At 46.5% G+C, this 22,892-nt stretch overlaps 2 protein-coding genes across 2 annotated transcripts in view; one reads left to right on the top strand and one right to left on the bottom strand.

Moving 5' to 3' along the window:
• The window catches only part of LOC119386615 (uncharacterized), a 7,751-nt gene extending 1,406 nt beyond the window's left edge, over positions 1-6,345 (bottom strand). The window contains 2 exon segments of the mRNA XM_037653898.2: positions 5,411-5,989; positions 5,991-6,345. Of these exon segments, the coding sequence (XP_037509826.2) occupies positions 5,411-5,989; positions 5,991-6,269 (858 nt within the window). The 5' untranslated portion in view covers positions 6,270-6,345.
• Positions 6,346-9,689: 3,344 nt separating this feature from the next.
• LOC119386616 (shootin-1) overlaps positions 9,690-22,892 on the top strand; it is a 67,204-nt gene continuing 54,001 nt past the window's right edge. Inside the window, exons 1-4 of the mRNA XM_037653899.2 lie at positions 9,690-10,278; positions 13,474-13,568; positions 16,480-16,540; positions 21,660-21,754. Of these exons, the coding sequence (XP_037509827.2) occupies positions 10,197-10,278; positions 13,474-13,568; positions 16,480-16,540; positions 21,660-21,754 (333 nt within the window). The 5' untranslated portion in view covers positions 9,690-10,196. The remainder of the gene's footprint in view (positions 10,279-13,473; positions 13,569-16,479; positions 16,541-21,659; positions 21,755-22,892) is intronic.

The following is a 22,892-nucleotide window of genomic DNA, read 5'->3' on the forward strand; positions in this document are numbered from 1 at the left end:
GACGAGTTAGGCGTAACGGGCCTATAAGTTACTAGCGTCAGCGATGCGACGGCCTGCATGCACATGCAGGCGACGGACGACGCATCGGACATGAGACTGGATCCCAAGATCGACAAGGGACAAGAAATGGCCCGAACGAGGTCAACATATACTGGCCGGACATTGACGACGAACCGCGTCCGCACAAGCAAGAACTGCCTTGCACATTAGCGGTCTGAAGTTGCTGGACAAGGAGTAGCTAGGACAGCTTAGTTATATAGATAGTCGATAGTTGGAGTTTGTTTGCGGTGACTATTTCTGTATATTTGTACATTTTCCTAGTGCAGTGCCTTTGCTTCATAAATGTGTTGTTTTGACAATGTGGTCTTGACTGAGTCTTTCGCCCGGGACCCGCCCGAATCCGTGACACCGAGCCAAGTCCGAATCTCACATGTCCCAGCATTTCCATGCGTACAACAGCTCGCAGCGCCAGTTTTCCCTCTAGGTAACTGCAAGAAACTCTATGCCTGATGTCGCATTCAAAGAACGGTTTAGTTTGCACCTTTGTTCCCCGTAAAGCCGGGGACCAAGGGTATGCCATTGTGAGCATTGCTTCATTTTCGCATCCATTGAGCATCTTGTTTTCTTTCGGACTGCCAAACAGGGCGGTGGTGATCCTCCCCTTCCTAGCAGAGAACTCTACGAACGCCTACGCACAGACCTCTCTGTGTGTCCTCGTCAGTTCGTGCGCTCTAAGCTACATCGTACCAACACGACGTTACGTGAGAGAGGTACACAACCTAAATGTCATTGTTGCATCTAAATTTGCAAGTTCGCGCAAGAATCATGCCAGCATTCATTGGCGTAGCCAGGGGAGAGGTGGTTTCAACTCCACCCGAAATTTTTAAAATTTTCACGTGTATACATACACGCACACATACAAACCACGTACGAACATGCATAAATGGTGGCTGAATCCACTCCCCTCACCCCCCGAAAAATATGTTTGCCCACGCCCCTGCCAGCATTACATTACATGTCTTGAACGATACTGCAGCCGCTAAATGAGGGCTGCTGAGGTATGCGGTCCGAGGGGGGGAAGTCTTCCTCCCGCTTAGCTGCACGCCTCTGCCAAGTGTATCAATTAAGCGACCATCAAAATTGACCTTGTTGCCAAAACCGCGGTGGTAATATTATTTTCTAGGATTTTGAAAGACGGGCACCCCTACGCATGGTTAATTGCAACTCCTTGCAATTAACCGACCATCGTATGCGTGCATACAACCGTATACGTACTATATATATGTGACATTGCCACCCTGCCAAATTAAAGGGTTGCAGACTCGTCAAACTGGCCGAGGACAGCTTTTATTCTACAACACCCCCCTCTTTATTTGTAACTATATACGCGATGGCAAAGCCAACAATTTCAATCACGGAAAGAGGCGGAAATAGCTCTGCTCATATCGACAGGTGACGCGCATCTCTCGAAAGCGTACCGTATGTATTTGCTTTTCTAGTAGCGGTAAGCCCTCTTTCTTCGTTGTCCTTGAGCGCATTTGGTTACAAAGCCGCGCCTGGTTAGCGAGCGAAACCCCTTCCGTTCCCATCCCACGTATCCGATGATGCGGAGACGCGCAAGAGCACACGCTGCGCGGTCGTCCGAAGGAAAAGCGCAGAAAAGGGCCGGGACGGAACTAATCAACTGGTGCCAAGCAAAACATCGAAGCAGAGCCACTCGGGTAACGAGAAACCTCGAGACGAACAGCCGAGCTTGCTTGCACAAGAATGAAATGGGAGCTAGGCAACGAAGCTGGCACAGCGCCCATTCCGGCAGCGCCGACGCAATTGGTGTGGGTTGAGCGGCGCTGGCATTGGGCTCTTTGTGGGGCATTTCTTTTACAACGGCCGCACTCTCGACACAATGATAACGTTTCCTCGCACCTGAGCTCCGTTTGCCCAAGGGTGCTGCACACATAAGGCGAATTGCAGTTGTTAGCTCCTTTTCAACTATAGTAATTCAATCTGAGGTAATTTTTAATATACCACGGACATACGTAACCTTGTTGTATAAACGATGCAAACTGAGGCTTACGGACATACGATCGGCACCCATAAGAACAGTGCCAGTTGTTTGTATAGACTCACCTTTCAATAGAGGCCATGTTTTCAGCACATCATAAACCCCGTGCTGTATATCTCCCCCTCCTCCCTCGCCACCTCGAAATTTTTACATATTGTTTTTTTTGCGCGCACACACAGACACACACACACACACACACACACACACACACACACACACACACACACACACACACACACACACACACACACACACACACACACACACACACAATTTGCGCAAACGCACATTATTTCAAACAATATGCCCCACCCAACACACAACACTCTGCGACTCATTTACGTGTGCGGAACAGTGACATTCCGAACTACTGAACAATAACAAATCTCGAGCGTACCTACTTCATTTGGTATCCGTAATGCGCACTTCCTTCACTGTGACACGTCCCCACGCCAACACAATCCCGACGCACATTAATCACTAACACGACATCACTCGATCAATGCCCAAATGCACTTCTATCATAGTCAATCATGATAATTTAGCGTGTACGTCTCGATTATAATCGCAGTTACGCCAACGAAGCCATCGCTGCTGCATCTTTCCTCATTACATCAAGCATGGCATTCGCTATGCTAGCGCGAAAATTCGATCATCCCTTGCTTATTTTCCTTTGAAAACCATACCGGTGTCTTGTCAAAGTTCGCTGTTAAAAAACATGCAAGGCTGCCCAAGATTTCCGGCTGCACCCCTGGTCGGAACGACAGCTGAGTTCAACGAGCAACCACGTGGCCGTCTCTTGCTGCAACAAAATGGGCTCCGCCCTCCTGCAGTCGTCATCAACGCCCGACAGGCTCGCATCCCTCCTCGACGCCATGTCTCTACTTTCACGCATACAAAAACGCTCCGCATTCGAAATAAACACACACACGCACGCACGCCAAACATGAACTTAGCCAGGGAAATACACCGCCGATGCATTTTGACATGATCCTCCCAAAAGGAGAGCTTGAAGTTACAGAGCACACTCGTTAGGTTTTTCCCTTGATGTTCTTTTTTAAATAATCTTTTTTTTTAAATTACTTTCGGATATCTCCGCTATTCATTTATGTTAAATTGGAGGTAGGTGCGGGCAGAAGCGTAGCCAGAAATTTTTTTCGTGGGGGGGGGTTCAACCATCCTTTTTTATGCTCGTGCGTGCGTTTGTATGTGTGCGTGTCTATATACACATGCAAAATCAAAAAATGTTGGGGGGGGGGTTCAACCCTCCACCTCCCCCCCCCCTCCTCTGGCTACGCCCCTGGGTGCGGGTAACCCCGTTTTCCTTTTAGTTTTTATACATAGGGGTACAGAAATGCACACACGCGCACAAACAAAATACTTGAATGCAATGAAGAGCTAACTTTGGTCGACGCAAGGTATAAGTAAAACATAGATGAGCTTTCTTAAAACTACTATATATATATATATATATATATATATATATATATATATATATATATATATATATATATATATAAATGACGGGCGGACCCCCTTCCTCCCGAGATAAGTTTCTGGCTACGCCCCTGTCGTGCACATATATAGGTATATGCGACAGGATAGCAATGTAATGTTTATGAGGTGATGTGTGCCACGATATCATTGCGAGGCGCGCGGCAGTAGGGGCTCCAGAATCAATTATGACCACCTACCACAGTTGACCCCCCTCCCCCTTAAAAAAAATTCTGGCTACGCCTCTGGCACGGTTTCATATATAAAAACAAGAACGATTGCCACCTCGCTCATATTAGGAATTTATCGCACCTTGTTTAAATACGGATTTCATTCGTGGCAAAAGAAGGTTTTCCGCCTGTAGCTGCCGAGAGGGCTCACAACTAAGCCAGAGGTAGCGTACGCAATGCAGCATATGTGAACGAATACTGCAAAACGTTTAAAGCGGTAATGTTTTGTTACATCGGTCATTCCAAGCAAAGAGCAAAGTGTGTTGGATGAGCGCCGATTTACCCGTTTCATTCACTCATGAGGCTGCTTCGCGGTTGTTGAACACACGTACAGCTTTTGCTTTGTTTTGTGCATGTGTAAATATATTCGACGCTGCTCGATTCGAGAGTGACCACATACGCTTCGCCAGGCTTCCAATGCAGTAATTACTTCGGTATTTCGAGCTGCGAAAATTCTTTGCTGAAAGAGATATCTAGTACAGCGCAGCAGGGTTCGCGAAAGGCCTGCGAGCGATTATGTACTCGATTTAGACTAGGTTACCCTTTAAGAGCGCAAACTAAGCGGATACAGCGAAGCGCTTCGCTCGAAATACGCGCGACACGAAAAAAAGAAATGCCAACCCGCGTAGGTGGCGCCATCTGTCGGGCACAATGGCAACGAAGCGGCATTCCGAAGCATATGCGCTTGCTTTTTCCGTTTCGGGTGGCAGAAGCAAAGCTTGTGGGACTGCGCACTTGGCTAGCCATCAGCTGGTGGCCGCATGGGCTGCAGCGGCTGTTGGACAGTAAACAGAGACCGATAGGCTGCGGCGGTCGGCTGATGTTTACCCCCGCACAATCACGCACACACCCAGCAGGACGCGATCGCGCACGGCAGCTCGCAAGCTCGCGCAAATGAGGATCGCAGAACATCCGGGCGTGGCGCTTCAATGCATACGCATATGCGCTAGAGGACACGTATACGACACTCGTCAACCTCAGCAGAGGGGCGGCACCAATGCGAAGTCCCTTTGTTCTTTATAATACGAGCGCAAGCGCGCAACACCGGCTTCTTCGTCGGTTGATGACGGGTGCATGCGCAAAAGTCTCCTCAACAAACACATCAATAAAAGAGGCAACAAGGCGCGGAAAGAAATAATATTTAAAAAAGAACACAACAAAAAACAAGCTTGACTCTCGCTGGGGCGGCTGTGGGGGAGGGGTTGTGGAACGTAGCAACAATAGGGAAAGAAAAAAAAAACATCCCCCGCATGCCTGGGTGTTTGGTTAAAAGCGGAGGTAGAGGTGGTGGCGTTTCCGAGGCTGCACTAGATGAGCGTACACATTCACCGGCTGGCGTAGGAGCCGTAACTGAACGGGGAAAGCAATGCAAGCGTGGTCCTCTTGAACGGAGAGGGCTTCACTCGGCAGCGTCTTCGGTGCAGTCGATCAACGACCAACACAACATAGACGCACAAAGTATCAGCACCTACGTAGGGGCTACGTGAATCGGGGGGCGTGGTGGTGAGGGAGATCACTGCTCGCACATACATTTTGTCGCCGTGGGTCCGTGAAAAAACACACACAATCAATCCTATTAAAAGTGCGCCAGCTAGGGCACGGGCGGCTGTAGCGCCGCGACGACCTGCTGCTGCTGTGCTGCTGCCCGTGTCTCCGCCACCCTGTCCCTGACACTGACGCAGTCGCAGTCTCTCAGGTAGAAGCGCAGCGGCTTGGCCGCCGACTCGCGGCCCGCTCCTTCGATGCCGACACGGCGAGAGACGACGATCTGCTCGGGCGGCACGTCGCCATCGCCGTCTCTCTCGAGCCACAGCGCCTGGCTGTCGGGCAGAAACTCTTTGTTCAGGGTCTCCTTGGTGATGTTCATGGCGAGGCACAGCTTGGAGGGCCCGTTGCACAGTTCGAACAGCTTGAGCTTGCGTCCGGCGTCCTTGCGGCGAGCGCCGCGCAGGCGCCGCATTAGCTCGACGCCCTGGAGGGGCACCGCGCTGCGCAGCAACACCGCGGCGCCGTCGCCCTCGCTGGAGATGTTGAAGCAGTGGTACATGCCGTAGGCCACGTACACGTACGCCGTGCCTGGGTCCATGAACATGGGCTCGTTGCGCTCGGTGCGCCGGCCGTTGTACGAGTGCGAAGCCTGGTCGTCGCAGCCCAAGTAGCACTCAGTCTCGACGACGCGGCACTTGAGCACTGTGCCGTCGGCCCAGTCGGCGTACGAGGATCTTGCCCAGGAGTCGCTTGGCGAGCACCTGGCAGTCGACGCCGTAGAACCGACGGCTCAGTCGCGGGCTCGAGGTCGGCTCGTTCCAGAAGCGGCTCACCTCGATCGCCGCCGCGCGCCGCTTGTTGGCGGCCGGGCCGCCGCTGCCGCTCGCCGACGAAGGCTGGCGCTCGTCGACGTCGCTGCAGCCGTCGTCGCAGGGGGGCCTCTTGACGGCCGTGGCGGCGCAGACCGGCGATGCGGTCCTGGCGTCACCATTCATCACTGATCGAAGCGTAGGCTCCGGCTCCGAGCTCCGTCCGCGAGGCGGCCGCCATCTTGGACGAGGAGAAGAGGAGGGTGGGGGCACTGGTAGCGTAACTTCCGTAGAAGCCCACGTGTCAAGCCGGTGGCTAGTTGTTGCAACAGTCGCCATCTATGTGAGGAGGGGACAAACAGAATTAAAAAAAGAAAAAGGTGACGTCACAACCGGAAGCGGAAATGACGTCACGTTTTAACGCGATGGGCGCGAAATCATGAAATTTTTTTACAGGGCGCCGCTTCTTACTTTTTTTTATAGCTGCATGTTCTTTTTCTTATCACTATGACGGCTCCATAATGGAAGCCTGCAAGATAACGGGAAGACGAAAAAGACAGATTTGATAAATAAGGTGCATTTTATTGGCGAAATATTGCAGTTGAACAGGATATTACCCCAAAATATATAACACAGAAATCAGAAGTAGCATAACAATTCAACGTGCACACTGTGATGGTGTAATGTGGGCCCTGGATCCGAAATAATTCAACCGGCAGTCAGGTGATTCTGTACACACAACACAGACTTTAACACAACCGATAACTCTGACGATTCGCACACAACACACTACAGCATATTTACATCCTAAACGTCCTACGCGCTTGCACACAAACTGTCCTACTCGCCGTTATGAACTGTTGCCGCTGCGGCGAGGTCGGTCGTCACCGGTACTCCTTGGGCAGTCAACAGTCACGCTGCCTTGACCGTGGCGAGGTGGTAGTGGTGGTGATGATGGCACTGCAGGCCGGTAGATCACCAGGCCACTGCAGCGCAGGTTAGCTGCCCGTCGCCAACATGAGCCGCGGCCACTTCGTGACACCACTCGGGCCCCAGGACCTCAGGCCAAGAACAGACTAGGCTTCGGGTCTCCGTGTCAGCACCGGGCACACAGCGGGAAACAGGCTCACCAGGTCCGCAAGGCTGCCGGACGCCTGGTTAAGCGATTGTCGCGACCCGAACCGCCGACCAGCGGCTGCCGTTTCAACCGTGTCGCGCTCCAACTCCTCGAGCCGCACGCCCCGCTCGCGCTTCCTTTTCGTCGTCTTCCCCTTCAACGCGTACCGCAGAGCAGAACTGTCGTTCCCTCTTCGCCCCGTCACGGGCCACACAATCCACATCATCACACACACAAACCTTGCACACGTGTTGCTCTGCATCCGTAGACAGCGCAGCGTTTCTTCGCGTAGCGTGGCGGACTCATCGTCCCGAAGGGCGACAGCACGCGGCCGTGCGCTGGCAAAACACAGTCACTGGAACGGTTCCCGATGGCTGCGATGGGCTATATTACCTTCTGCCAAGTACCACGACTACAAAACAACGCTTATGCGAGGAAATCATCTACGGACGACAGGCACAAACCTACAGCGCAAAAACGAGCGAGCCCTTTGCATCTGAAAATGCGCAAAACCGTTGGCCCATGTTACCAGACTGCCTGCATGTGCCCGCTGTTTCTGAAAATAAACGAAAAAAATTGGCCACTCAACCACATACCCAAGACTAAAGTTTGATTAAAGTAATCTACTAATTTAATTCGTGACAAATAAAATTAAAACTAATGAAAATAAATGCTTAATTAATTTTTTGTTTTCATTATTTGTCCCCCCCTCACATAGCAGCGCTTTAATCGTCACGCGGGTGTTGATGTTTGTCGCAATAGGTTTCCGACCACTTTTCGTTCCGACTTTCGCGACCTATTTAGATTGACCTTGGGTGGGGGCGCGCGAGGCGAGCGGCGCAGTGTAGGCAGACCAGCTGACGTCGCAACTCCGGCTTTAGTATTTTCTTCGATCCAGCGGGAGGTTCGAGTCTTTCGAATGAACCCTAACATCCTAAGCACGACGCTTCAATACTTTAGCTAAGATTGTCTAGCAAGCAGTACCAGTCTCTAATATTATTAATTAAAAATGTGCTGGTTATAGTGCGCAAGGCTCGCGGCTCTCCATACTCGCGGCAGTTTTCGGACTCGCTTTTTCGTTTTAACCAGCGGCGCAAGTGACGTGCGGCGACTGAGTCCTCGAGCGAGTTGTTACGACATTTTATGCGACCTATTGTGGCACTAATAAATATGTCAGCCGCAGAGAAAGCACCCGCGTCTTCTCGTTATCATTGTATAGCTAGTCCTTTGGCAACAACACAAAAATTTCGCCGACTGGGATCTGGGCGAACGTCGAGAAAGGTTCTAGCGCAGACAGCGCATTACGACGAGGATTGCGACGTCTTATCAGCAGAGTCATTCAACTTGTTGTTGTCCGTGCCCTTGACCTCCGTGGAAGCCGTTACAGTGGTTTACATGCATAACGCTATCATAAATTCACGTGAGGAGAAATTGGCTTGTTTAACAGCGATCTGCGAATGGCCAAACCCCATATGCGCGAAAATGCACGCGACAAGCGACGCTATGAGCAACGAAACGATCGAGATGTTCGCACGACGTGTCGCGTGGTCGATATCGCGCGATCGCTCGGTTATAGTGCCTATTAGGCACTATAGCTCGGTTTTTCAGATTTGGATCCGACGCCCGTTGCCCGGAAGTGCTGTGCTCAGGCAGCCCATACAAAACACCGAAACAGGATGCACATCAGTGGCGTACTGCTGGTTGTCGCCACTTGCTTATCGACGCGCACCAACAACAACGTTCATCAACTTGACGGCACGTAGCAGCAGTGATGGGATCGAAAAGGTACCGCAAGACATTGAAAAACATTTAATGTACCATTATGCAACAAAAAAAATCGTATTTTACGTTGCATACAGCTGATGACGGGCTACTTTCGGTACGAGCAAACGCCCTCATGGCAGCAACAGTGGAGATCACTCGCCGAAGCTACCGAAGCCGTCGCGTGAATGGCGTTTGCCCATCCAAGCAACCGCTAGCGCGAAGGCGCTCTACGTCGCATCGCTCTTCGCTGTCGCGTGCATTTTCGCGCATATGGGGTTACGTTTGGACCATTTCTACACTATAGTTTGTACTAGAGTACCACCCGTCCTCTCAGTGTGCGATGGCGACAAGATTGATGCTCAAAAATTATTCTTGCAATTTACTTTCAGATCCTATTTGTCTTGGGGTGATATGAGAGCAGTCATAGCGTTTCATACTGAATTAATGGTTTGCGCAGCACGCATATAATAATCAAACAAAAAAGCATGAATAATGCAGAAACAAAACCGAAACCTTGCTTCTAGAAGCATTTAAAAAATTTTAATTTTGGGTGAGAATCAATAACCCCCAGTGGTAGATGAAAAAAGTACAAAGTTTAGGCAAGGCCACAGATAAAAAAAAATGAAAGAGAAGAGTACTTTTACAAAAGAAAGCGAAACCGAAACTAAATGACGTAGCAGTATTACATCACCGTCGAACGTAGCAAACACACGTGCTCGGCATGAAACTCGTATCCGCGCTTCTGTCGAGAGATCTACCTTGGCGAGCCGGTTTCTCATCTGCCCCGTGAAAGACTCCTCCCTTCCGAGGCTGCGTGCGACGGCCCATCTCAGGGTTCAAGTGTAGCCTGTGCTCGTGTGTGTGCGACTTCGCGGCGGTTTAATCTCGCTATCTCCAACGGGCCAGCATCCGCTACCGCTCAGCGTTGTTCGCGCTGGTTTCGTCGAGCGGCGTCGAGGGGGGTGACGGAGTACTCCCCGGCTGGCAGGGGAGGTTTTAGCTCATTCGATTTTTTTCTTTTCTTATCTCTTCGCCACGACGCGCGGCGCCTCGTTTCCTCACGATTTTTACTTTGCACGGCCGGTCATATTTCGGCCTGTTCCGGGATCGTTACACTCTTCCCCCCGTCGACCTGTAACTGCGTGGAGCGCGCACTAGCGCAGGTGATCTTGGAGCTTCGCGCGTCAATGCGACTATCTTGAGGAGTTCTTTCTGCGGTATCCACTGCGAAGATGTCCGCGCAGTGTGCCACTTGCGCCGACTACGAGCTGGAGAGGCCCAAATTCGTCCGACTGACTCAGCTGTCAAGGCAAGGTAAGATGACGCGCCTGATCGAGATTGCGGCTAACAGCTCATTGATCTCCGAACCAGCTTATCAGCACATTCTCTCTCGTATTGCGCCACCGATGCGCAACGCTACTACGTCGAATTATCAGCTGCTCCGCCCGCTTTTGACGGCCAGGAAGCGAGCGCGCCGGCACTTTTTCTTACTTCATTTCCGCGCGCGCGTGTTTTCATTTTCTTAGCAGCGCGTGCGTTGCATGCGTCATCCGACGCCGTATGTACTGCGTGACAGGGACACGCTTGTTTTAAGCCGACGCTGTAGATTCTGGGCCGTTTCGAACATCCATGTGATGTGTGCGCGGCAGCTGTGTATGTGTCAGTCATACGTCTTTCGTTGCATGCAGTAGACGTTGCTGTTCATATAAATAGCAGACCTTGCCACTGCAGTGAAAGACAGTGAGCTGTAGATGCCTATGATGTGGAGCTCAAGCTGAACACAAATTTTAGAACCTCTCGCGGCAGAATCAATAAGAAGATCTAAAAGAAAAATCAACTAGCTTTTTATTTTCCTTTTTGTAACATGTCGTTGCTTAGAACTTTCTTTTTTGTTTGTTTTAAGTAGTGGACATATTGCCTTTGCAACTGATCACAGTGTTCAGATAAATGAGTATGTTTGTTTTACAGTGGCGCTTACATCAATAGAAATTATTGTTACGGCACATGTTGAAGTTGTGGAATTGATGCTGTGCAACTGTAGTCGATTTTACTTATGTTAACCTGACTCGCAGTGCTATACGGGTGCTGTACACTAATTTCAAGATATGTTCACATGTATCCCAAATGTTTGCACGCAATAATTATTGACATTCTGTATAGTCTTATCATGCTGCACAGAGGTGCAAGGAACGTCTTTGAATGTAAAGCATCCTTGGCAAACCAACAGCACTTTGAGAGTGTCCGTACAGCCTCCTACATTATGATGCCATCATGGTCGTTTTATTAATTTCATATGTATCAAAATATGCTTGACAGGGACATGACAAAGATGAATAACGTGACATCCACGTCCAATGCGTTATGACATGTAATATAGCATGAACGGCATGATTCCACCAAGTTTTTTTCGTTTAACAGTGATATCTCGTACGTCACAAAGCCGGTAGGGTCATTTCATTAACTTGGCATACAGGATCGTGCATTACACCCATGCAATATGGCAAAGATGAAATGATGTGCTGTTACATGAATAGCATGCATAGCAAAATGTGACAGCTTTCATTTTCTAAACATGTCATAAATGTCATGAGTCGCATAAATCACGTGGTGCCACCGTGACCATTCTTTTAACTGGCTGCACAAATGTGCATGCATGACATAACAGCTCCTGACATAAATGGCATAAAGTGCGTCATGTCTAAAGTTGCACGAAGTCATTGTGCTCACCTCTTTAATTGAATAAATGTGGATATGCATGACGTGAAATGCATGTTGCGACATATTTAGTACTTGTGTAGTGCTAGCGCTTGCCAACATTGGCCAGAACTGGCTAATGTTGCCTTATTTGTTCTTATAACAATCTATAAATTATTCCTCGGGTGTTATTACACCTTTGCATTTCTCCATTAAATTCTTTGCACAGTTCGACACTGAGGCAAAAACCAGTCAAAAAGACGCCGGACAAAGGGAAGAAGTGACACACACAAGGACTGGTGTGTGTCACTTCTTCCCTTTGTCCGGCGTCTTTTTGACTGGTTTTTGCCTCAGCGTCATGTACCAACTGACCCAGACTTCGACGTTATTGCATTACAGTTCGACAGTTCATCTCATGGAAATTCACTGCCAGTTTTTTAAAATGAGATGTTGAAATGTCCTCTCACGCATTTTAAAGATCAATAACTGTATGTTGTTGTCAACATTTTTGCTATATACACATGGCATCGTTACTGCTATGCTTCGAGTACACAATTTACTGTGAATTAATTACCCATGTTAATTCATCTCTGTTCTTCATATGTGGTTTACCACATTAGTAATTTCTGTAACTTGTTTAAAAAGGTGGAATGATGTCATGAGCCCCACATAGTCTTCCTCAAAATCTGTTTAGAATAACTGAAAAAAAAAAGAAAGAAAGCGAACGGGAAAGAGACTTAGTGTTTTGGGAATGAAAGGAAAGACACCAATGTATGAATTTAAAGTTTATGAGGTTCTCGTAGAGGGCATGCACATTACATGCATGTCTGAGATGAGTAATACGTTGAAGCAGTGTGGTGTCTCAATTAGGAGGGTTGAAGATTGGGCTAGTGGGTTAAACATGATTTAGACTTCAGTGCAACTAAAACAAGCACAAAAGAGAATGGGTCCGAATACAGTGCTGTTGCATCGCACCACATTGATTTATGTTGAGTTCAGTTTCCCAAGAGCATTCTTAAAGTTGACAAGTTTTGTTAATAGAACACCAGTGCACTTTCAGCATATCACTGGGGCAAGTATTGCTCAGAAGTGCTGCCAGCCTTGGAATTTCTGCTATGCAAACACTACTTTGTTAGTGCTGGGCCTCAATTTTTCAATTGCAACATATGCAATTAAAAGTCAGTAATAAAAAGATGGACAAAAAAGAATGAATAAATAATAAAGGTTAATAAAAGAAAGGTTTATTAGGATAATGTACAATTATACAGTTAACTCATATAAATTTTGTCGCTGCTATAATGCCCTAGCTGCAGGAACGGCATGGGCCTAAATATAGCAACTGTCTTGTAAATGTGTCATGTATTGCGAATATATTTTTCCAAACATTCTTGAAATGGGCTTAATAATAATCAAGATATACAGAGCACAACGTCAACTTTCCCCTATACTTTTCCACATCCATTCATGAGCTTTCAATCAATAGGGACTCATGATCATAAGCCATCACCCAGTGGCTGGTGTCTATCTTCCATTACGCAGGTGTGTTTCTTGTGTCACAGAGGCATAATATAGAGGAGGCCAAGAACACCAGAGGATGAAGTGAGCAACTGTTTATGATAGATTGTGGGCAGACGCTTTGCTGCATCTGGTGGAATCATGTTTGGTTCACATGTTGATGATATCATTGTCTGCAGACAGCAGAGATTTTTCTTACTGTGTTCAACTGCCCCTTTAAGAGTTCTGAATCAAAAGGATTCATTTTAAAATGTGAATGAGCAGCCTGATGAAAAGCAACGTATGTTCATGTCATTCCAGCGGTGAGAGACTATGAGGACCTGCGATCGTGCTATGAAGAACTGAAGCAGCATTACGAAGAGCAGCAGAGGCTGGCCAAGAAGTACCGCAATGAGGTAATGCATTTCTACTGACGACTTAATCTCTTTGCTTTTCGCTGTTTCGTTGCACACTGTAAACCTGCCTTCTGAGTTTAGTGGGGTGCTATCATTCTATTCAGCAAGTGGTGCAGCAAACCATGTCAAATTACGATATGTTCCAGCTCTGTGAAACATATTTATTCTTGCTATTCTTTGGCAAACGAGTTTAAGAAAAGTAAAGAGGAAGAATTATGTGCAGCACTGACCACAGCCCTCGCTAGTCTCGTCAGTCTCCCCAACTTAACCGAGCAGTTTTTCTATGCCTGACCAAGTGTGGCAGAGTGGACGCTTGGATGAATTGCTGACACAATGCATTAGCACAGATGAAGGATGCACCACGATTATTTGCTTTGTTTCACATTGTGCAATACTCCTTGCTCACTGTTTCCTTGCTTCATGTCGGGAATCGGACCATCATTCAGTGCTTAGCAGCGCAGCACTTCAGTTGCTACTGGCAACAACGAAGGTCATGCATTTGTATTCAGGCAATGATGAAATGTAGCAACGTGAAGTCACAAGTCGCCTCGATGACCTCAACAAAAGATCAGCTTGCCGTATCAGAAACAGCTATCTCCAACAGACCCACGATCGAGAGAGCATCAGTTATTGGAAAACGGCACATATAAACATGCGTGTCACCGGTGTACCTTCAAGGGCCTTATTTGTGTACATCCGCATTTCTGTACACTCATAAGCGCTTCCCCCCCCCCCCTTTTTTTGCAGTTACACCTACAACTCCAATTTGTGAGGAATGAAAGCTTCACTTAAGAGGGTGTTCGCATGACTCGGGCTAATGTCACGTGACCACTCACGCACCTCGTGGCTCGAGGCACTAAAGCGGCATGTTCAGTTTATGCTTGCGGCATTTGCGGGACGAAAAAAATTTAAAAAGCAGAGATTGCGTGATATAAAACGCACAGCAATATAGCCACGCTAAAAGCTTTTGCCTTCAAGTCATATTGGGAGCATTCATACAGAACACTGAGGATTTTTTTTTAATTTCAACTAATAGTCATTAATAAGAATCAGCCTAGGATGAGGATGATGAGTCAACGTTATATGTATGTGCAGGACATTTCAGAGAACTCTTGTGAAGCCTCTAAAAAAATCCGTCTGTAGTGAATGCGAGTGCAACGTGCTCGGTATTGTTCACCGACCTCCTCAACAACTCATCATCATCATCAGCCTGACTGTGCCCACTGCAGGGCAAAGGCCTCTCCCATGTTCCACCAATCACCCTGGTCCTGTGCTTGCTGAGGCCACATTATACCCGCAAATTTCTTAATCTCATCTGCCCACCTAACTTTGTCTCCCCCTCGCATGTTTGCCTTCTCTTGGAATCCGGTCTGTTACTCTTAATAACCAGCACTTATCTTGCTTACGTGCTACACGCCCTACCCATGCATATTTCTACTTCTTGATTTCAACTACGTTGTCCTTAACACCTTTTTGTTCCCTGACCCATTCTGCTCTCTTCTTGCCCCATAAGGCTCCACCTTACATTTTCCTTTCTATTGCTCGCTCCAATGCCGCAGTGATTGTGTAGAGGTAGAGCATCAGCCTCGGATGCAACAACTCGTAGTAGCTACAACTCATAGTAGTGACATTGCCATGAGTACAATGTAGGTTGGGGCCTTGTGTGATGTTCCACAAGTATAGCGAGTGTTGTCAACGTCACAGAAGATTTGAGGGTGCGCACAATACCATGACTGGCACCCAACGAGGGCTATTCTTCCTCGCCCCTCTCGCTCTGTTGCCGGCTGCTCTCAAGGTGGTTCTGGCTGCTTATGGCAGGAATGCTTCTCTTTTTTCCTAAGAGACACACTCTTGACAGTCTGATGAATGCTTAACAGGCTTAACTCGTACCGAAACACCTACATCGTTTCGTTCTTTACAGCGTGTGAGGCCCTGATTTAAAAACTGCGCTTTCAACGTCACCAAAGCTTGAGCGTACATCACCTTACGTGCTCCCCTGTGTTGGTGCGCTAGTTTCTCATGATATTAGGCGGGTGTTTTGAGGTGATACTAAAATTGGTCACAGTTAATGATGCTAGCATTAATTATATATATTTTAGAGCATTTACGATTCAATTTCGGGATTACCAGACTCAAAGCTACAAATTACAGTAAGAAAGCCACAAACAAAATTTTCGTGTCGGGGGTCCTTTAAAAAAATTTCCATTATGTTAATGTCCTCGTCCTCAAAACCAAAAGAAAAATAGTGGCAAGCCAAAATAGTTTGACATGATAGCTTTTCCAGAAACCAGTTTCCACAAACCAGTCGCTGACAAGAAAAAGACCACACCTGTTGTAAAATATTGGGATTGTGGCCAGATTGTTGCTATGCAGCCCTCCTCTTTTTGCTCATCATGTAGATGAGTTAGTGGTAATTTTACATTACATGACTATAATTGAGCTCTTTTCTTGCCCTTTGATATCTAAGTGAACAAAGAAATGGAATTTGTGGTTTTAAGACACTCTCCGCATATATATTCAGACACCCACTTAATCTGTTGCATTACGTAAGCCTACTTCTGTGGCAGGTGTTGTGAATCTAATGAATAATTTTCTTTAGTGCATTCATGACTTGAAGGCAATATAAAAGCTTATTATGGAGGTACAAAAATAAGTAGATGTAGAAATACCATGTTTCATTGAATTGGAAAGCTGGTTTCATTAACTTATTTCTTTTGAGATGAATGCCAGAAATACCAGCCTTATGAATAAATATGAAAAAGATACATTAGATTAATAACCTTCAATATATATACCTAGTGCATGAAGGTACATGAGATCAGTGTGTTGCTTAGCTAGCCTAGAATGCTCTGCAAACAGCTCATGACACCAGCGACACTGGTCGTGTGCACTTTTTTCCCCTCTTTCTCAGAATGCCTCACTGCAGCTTAAAGTACAGGAGCAGCAAGAAACACTCAACAGACTGCAAAATGGTGAGTCTGCATTGTTGCACACGTAACAGCTGCACACTGTGATCTCTTCTGCTTACTTGTCTTTGCTTAGTTTGTGTTTGATTCTGCATTATGGAACTCGCTGTCTGCTTCCTTGTAATACATTCCTTGAAAACTCCTTGAAGTTAGAAGTTAAGGGCAAAACTGCCAATTTTGAGGAGCTTTTCTTGCCCCTAAACCTTGCTCCTTTTAAGGAGTTTTTAAACCTTGCTCATTCTAAGGAGTTTTTTCAAGGAAAACTCCTTTTGAGGAGTTGTATGTGATGGTAAACCTTGACTGTTGCTTTCTGTGTCTCACTGTGAAAATTTATTTTCTGAGGCAGTGTTTTAACAGCACATAGATCGCATGTGGGTGACGTGTTTACGTGACGCAGAATTATAGAAAACTGCTGGCACACTCTGAAAAGGGAAGGGTGTATCTTTGGCGCCTGCAATGGAAGACATAGCAGTTTCCAGTCATGAATAATAATTTTTGGCAAAGCTCTCTTTCAGGCCAGGAAAACCTGTGTGAATTCTCCATTGTGGATTCAAATGCTTTCCACTCCTCCGCTATAAACAAATAAAAAAGAAAACTTTGAATGACAGCCAAATAAGAGCACATAAAACATTAGTTTGGAAATGTGCATATCTCCATTTCGTTTCTTCTTCGTCTGATGCACTTTCAACATGCTTGCAAAGTTGGTCACAGGAAATATCTAGATCTTTAATCGTAGCCTTGCAGCTAGTGGAATTAGGTGACCTTGATGGTTGCTTAACTGTACTAGTTTAGCTGCTTGCTGGTTAGCTTAATGTTTCTAAAACTGTGACTCACTGCTGTTTTGCAAGACCTCTACATTTATCACTGAGAAAAATGGTTGGATACCTTGTCATGTGACTACTAGTCAATTTTGAGCTCTGTTCAGTGTTCAAAACATTGATGTTCATGCTGGACCACTTTGTGTTGCTTATCCCCATGAAGACAAGGTAATTTTTTACCTTATCTTCGTACATCACATCATTACAGTGTGTAACGTGGTCAATGTAACATGAAATTCAAATTAGTATTAAAGTACAATTTTCCCTCTATGCTTAATTATTGAACTAGCACTATCCTGACACATGGAGAACAGTTTCTTGGGAAAGTGTAGATAACGAAACAATCCTATTTGTGTATTTTATACAAGGGCTGTGTTCGGCTTCACGTTTTAAAAATAGAGCCAAGTGCACTGACCTGATTGTGACGCTGACACATTCCTTAGCTCAAGCAAAATCTTTAGATCTAAATGGAACTCAGGGATGCAGATACAGTGAAACCTCGGTGATACGAATCTCACGGGACCAAGAAAAATATTCGTATCATCTGAAATTCGTATCACCGGAAAGCATGGAAAATTAGCATGCGACAAAAAAAAGCTGGCGTACATTTTCATTTATTGTTTTTCAGGGCCGCAGCAAGGTCAGGAAGAACCCTGAATGATTGTCAGTTAAGTGTTTAGATGTCGGCAATCATACCAGCACTCGTAAATATACGGCCCGTGCATGTGTATTTAATTAATGAACCAGGTGCGTTGTGACCCGTGACAGCAGTAGCCCCTTCCAAATTTTAGTATGCTTTTTTTCATGACACTGGAGTATTGCAGCAAAAGTAACGAAAGAAGCGCTTTGACGCGATGGATCAAGGCCACAAAATTACAGAACCGTGGTCCTGTGTTATGATTTTGTTATGGCGGAAGCGTTGGGGATGTTTTTTGGGAGATTTACGGCCGTGCCCGCACAAGTGCGACCTCAATGGTCGCGCATGTTGACGTTGTGAGGCCTGACTCCTTCGCCAAGACCGTCCTCGCCTTCTTTCAGTCCTTGTCCACCTTGTCTGATGTCTGATGCACGAGGCAAGCACATGTTAACACAGTAAAACAACAGCAGCCTGCGTCGACGCGTTAGAAAAAAAAAAAGCATGGCGCTAATGTCCTCTGTAATCTAAACGCGAAGGCACACAGAGGCACATAAGAGCCTCAAAGATTCGCGCACGCAATCTCGGAGGCCGTGACACGTCTCTGAAGGTTTATTCTGACTGTACGAAAATGGTTTTTTTTTTACACCGTGATTCTGACGATTTGGCGGTGCAGCGCATGCCCATGCTTGCATTCCCGCGCTTGCATTCCCGCGCTCGCACGTGCTGGGCGCATCTTCCGCGACAGCGCGGAGAGCACCTCTTCGTCTCGGGCGGTAGCTTACGTTCGTATCAAACGTCGCTGGGTGCAAATTGGTTTGCGACAACCGCATTCCATTACATTGCAGGCCAATGGGCCTTGGCCGGGACCAACGAAAAATTCGTATCACCCTGAAATTCGTATGAGCTGTGATCGTATCACCAAGGTTTCACTGCATTTGGGCTAGTTGATCCTTTGCACTGACGCCACAGGTTATTGCTGAAAAGACTGGACATGGAAGACTACAAAGATTACAGCATGTGGGCTAGATAATGCACGTCCTGTCGTCTTTCAGTTCTCGTCTTTTCCGCACCATGGCGTCAGATCTAAATGGCTTTAGCTCATTGGACTATTTCACATAATGAGTTTAATTCAGGCCATACAAGTGACATATTCTAAGTACCTCACTGTATTGTCACAATGATGTCACAGAATACGTTAAAATTAGGCTAACACTTGCCGCTCATAGCCAAGACGCCGCCTTGGCTACGAGTGGTGCTGGCCAATGCTCCCAGGAACTATATGCACAAAAATACCCAACAAAGCAGACGGGGAAGTGAATTCCGTCGTAGCTCAATTATTAGAACCTCGGATGCGTTATTCAAAGTTTGTAGTTTGAGGACCCCACCGACAGAAAGGGTGATTTTAACAGTGAAGCAATTGTAGCTCGCCCTAGTTTGTGCGGTGTCACCAGAAAACTCTTCAAGTGGGTTTGTGCCTCAGGTGTTAGTCAAGCCCCACTTCTGTGTACAGCAGGTGCAAGCGTCAAACAAAAATGAACACATAAAAAAGAGTGAAAGAAAGAGATAGAAAATAAAGAGAAAGAGAGAGAGAGAAAATGGAAGAGAGAAATGGAGGGAAATAAAAAGAATAAAGACATAAAAAGATAGGGAGACAGAGAAAACCAGAGAGAGGGAGAGATAGAAAGAAATATAAAGAAACAGATACAAAAAAGAGATACAAGAAACAGAGAGAAAGAAAGAGAAGAAAAATACAGAAAAATAAAGGGAAGCAAGGAAGGCCACTCAGCTCTGCTCTTCCTTCAGGCTTGGCACCACTAGTGCAAAGCTGCCATAATTTCTTTCGTCCACTTTAACTCATTTCTGTTTATGTCTTAACCCCTTAAGTGCCGATTAGATTACGAAAGCTTGTTAGAAAATTGCCAAATTTTTTATGACTTGAAATATTTCAAGAACATGTTCAAAACAGAAAAATACTTGCAAAAAAATTTTACGACAGATAAAAATGCTTTATTCGCCATATTTCACACCATCATGTTATACCCAGGCCCATAGCCAGGAATTTTTTTCAAGAGGGGGGGGGGGAGGGGGGGGGAGGGCCCACTTGCTGAAGGCTTTGAGTAACACCTATTTTCGTTCTTTATTTTTGGTAAAACATGCCCCCCCTTCATTACAATTTCGGGGGGGGGGGGGGGAGAACGAGGCCCCAGTTCCTCCTCCCTCCCCCTCGGCTGCGGGCCTGGTAATACCCCATCCCTGGGGCATTTGCCATGTTTAAGGAAATTCCTGCAAGTCCAGAGAGTAAGGGCTCCATTTGACTTCCCCTGGACAAAATGTACTATTCCTCAGTAGTTCAATACAAACTAGACAAGGCTACCATCCTTGTGGTAGCATTCAAAGCACGGCACTGCGCTAACGCAAGGGGCTCATTTCGCCGTTTAGTGTGCAGACTCTCATGCAATAAAAGCGCCAATCATGGAACCCATGCTGCCATCTATGTTTTAATTAGGAAGACTCCATTTCACGAGCTGGGCTCGTCAAAAGCCTCTTGAAACATCACTGAAGAGCCATGAGGAGCACAGCTCGTCATAAGCAAAAAAAAGTGATGTTTGCTCATGACGAGCTCAGGTCATCATAAGTGCTTAAGGGGTTAATTACTACACTACAGTTAAAAGACAACAATGAATGTCCCCTATGCTTTCTTTTAGCCTAATTGTCCATTGGATTCATTTAGTTGAGGCCTAATAACAACACTCTGTGAAGAATTCATGATTTGTGAAAGGAAAAGTTTTACCACGGTGCTTGCACTGTTTTATTACGTTAAGTGAAATCTGCAAAACAACATAAATATCAGGAATTCATTGCGCAGCTCTTATGTTTCTAAAAAGTGCGTGAGAACTAAAGCATTATTTTTTATGACTATACAGGAAAAGCACGTCTTGTGTTTCTGATTGCCTTTGGTAGCTGTCATTCAAATATGTAAAGTACTAATGTGTTGACATTGCAGTAAAGTGGCCATAGGTGTGAGCTTGTTTCCGTTTTTCATTCTTCGTGATTAACAGGCCTACACGACAAAGAACACGACCACCAACAATCCAAGAATTTTTGGCAGTGTACGTGCATGACGTTTCGAAGTATACAAGAAGAGCACATTTATGTCTTCTCATGACTCCTCGCTGAACATCTCTAGTTTGAAACTGCGCATCAGCTTTGTTTGTCGTGTGTGATCTGGCAACATTTTTATCATAAACGAGTTCTCCTGATTGAAAATTTGGCATTGTGCCAATGATAAGAAACAAAAGCGCATCCACCCTGTTGCTATCAGCTGCAGGACGGAAGCATGTGCGAGCCAACGAATCTGTGATGAGTCAGGCTCTGTAATGGAACTTCCTTCTTTTTTTGCGCCTGCAGAGGGAAGTAATAGATTTGCAGCTTATTATAGAGATCAGGCAACAGCAATATAACAGCCTTATATACAACGTCGAAATCAGTTTTCTATGGCACAAACATGCAGCTAGTGACTCACATCCTTGCTGATTGTGGGACTGGGCAGCGCTCTTTTTTGCTGGGGCACAGCGTAGTCGCGTGCGGCATTGGGCAGGAGAGTACAGAGAGGCACTTTCCGACTGGCCACAGTGCTCAGATGTGTGGGTGGTGTTGTGCTTCGTTGCAGCCTCGGAAGCTGTGTGTGAGGAGTACGGAATGCTCAGGAGCCGCTACAATGCTGAGACGAAGGCTGCCTCCAAGGTGCTCAAAAAGGCCTCTCAGGTTTGTTGCTTTCGTTTTGCTGGGTAATCTGCAAAGACGTGTCTAGAAAAACATTGGACGAGCCTGAATTTTTAAGTTTTGCATCTGTTGCAGTATAAATAAAAAAGGGACCTGCCTTATGGCTAAGGTGTGTGCTTTTAAGCTTACGGGTGTGTGCTTGATTCCCAGCCACGGTCACCGCATTTTGACGAGACCAAAATTCAAAAACACTAGAGCTTGTCAGAATTAATCTGGAGTCTCCCACTGCAGCTTGCCTCGCAACTGTATCTTGGCGCATGAAACCCCAGGATTTAATCTACATTTTTTTTCCAGTGATGAGTTATCAAATTAAAACCTCACTAAATTTGTCATAAATTGTTCTTGCATCTCATTGTTATGGCTTGTTGCTAGATGACCATACACGTGGCTTGAAGCCAGATAGAGAGGCAGCCTGTGCTGTGAAGATGACTCTAAGTAAGAAGACTGGTTCAAGCTTATAAACTAATCTTTAAAAACCTTTCTTTGAACAGGTGAGGTACTCAAAGGAACAAATGATGGCTAATTTTTCAGCCTTGAATTTCATGCTGAAACTGCCACACTATGGGAAACGTGCGGCACCTACAGGTGGTGCGACAATGCAGTGCGCCAGCGCGCCGTCAGCGCCGCGAGTGGCCATTCAGTTGTCAAGTGTCGTGCTACGAAATCTCGTCTCTCCTTCTGCTGCGCCCGCGTTTTGTGGACGTGCGTGCGCGCGACGGCGACTGGTGTTACAAAGCGCGCCGGCTTCAAGGGTGTAAATAGCGCAGGGTTTTTTAGAGCCTCCAACGAAGAGAAGGGACACAAATTATGCAGCAGCAGGCACGTTTTCGACGTGACGGAAGAGAGCACGGTCAGATAGAGTAATCTGGAAGGGAGATGCGTGCGACAGGCCAACGTGAACCAGGAAGCATACGCCGTCATCATCGAAGTTTGTGCGCACGCTTTTTCATCATTTTACCTGCTCATTACTGAGTAAACGATTACATTAACGTCAAACATGTGCTGTAGCAAGATGTTGTCTTGAGGGTAACCGAGTGCGATCGGCGCAATTAGTACGCATGATCGCCTCCCGTGTTGCATTTAGTGATGCCGTAACAACTGTGCGAAGCTTTCTATGCTG

This window comes from Rhipicephalus sanguineus, chromosome 3, assembly GCF_013339695.2.
Source record: "Rhipicephalus sanguineus isolate Rsan-2018 chromosome 3, BIME_Rsan_1.4, whole genome shotgun sequence".
Lineage (NCBI taxonomy): Eukaryota > Metazoa > Arthropoda > Arachnida > Ixodida > Ixodidae > Rhipicephalus > Rhipicephalus sanguineus.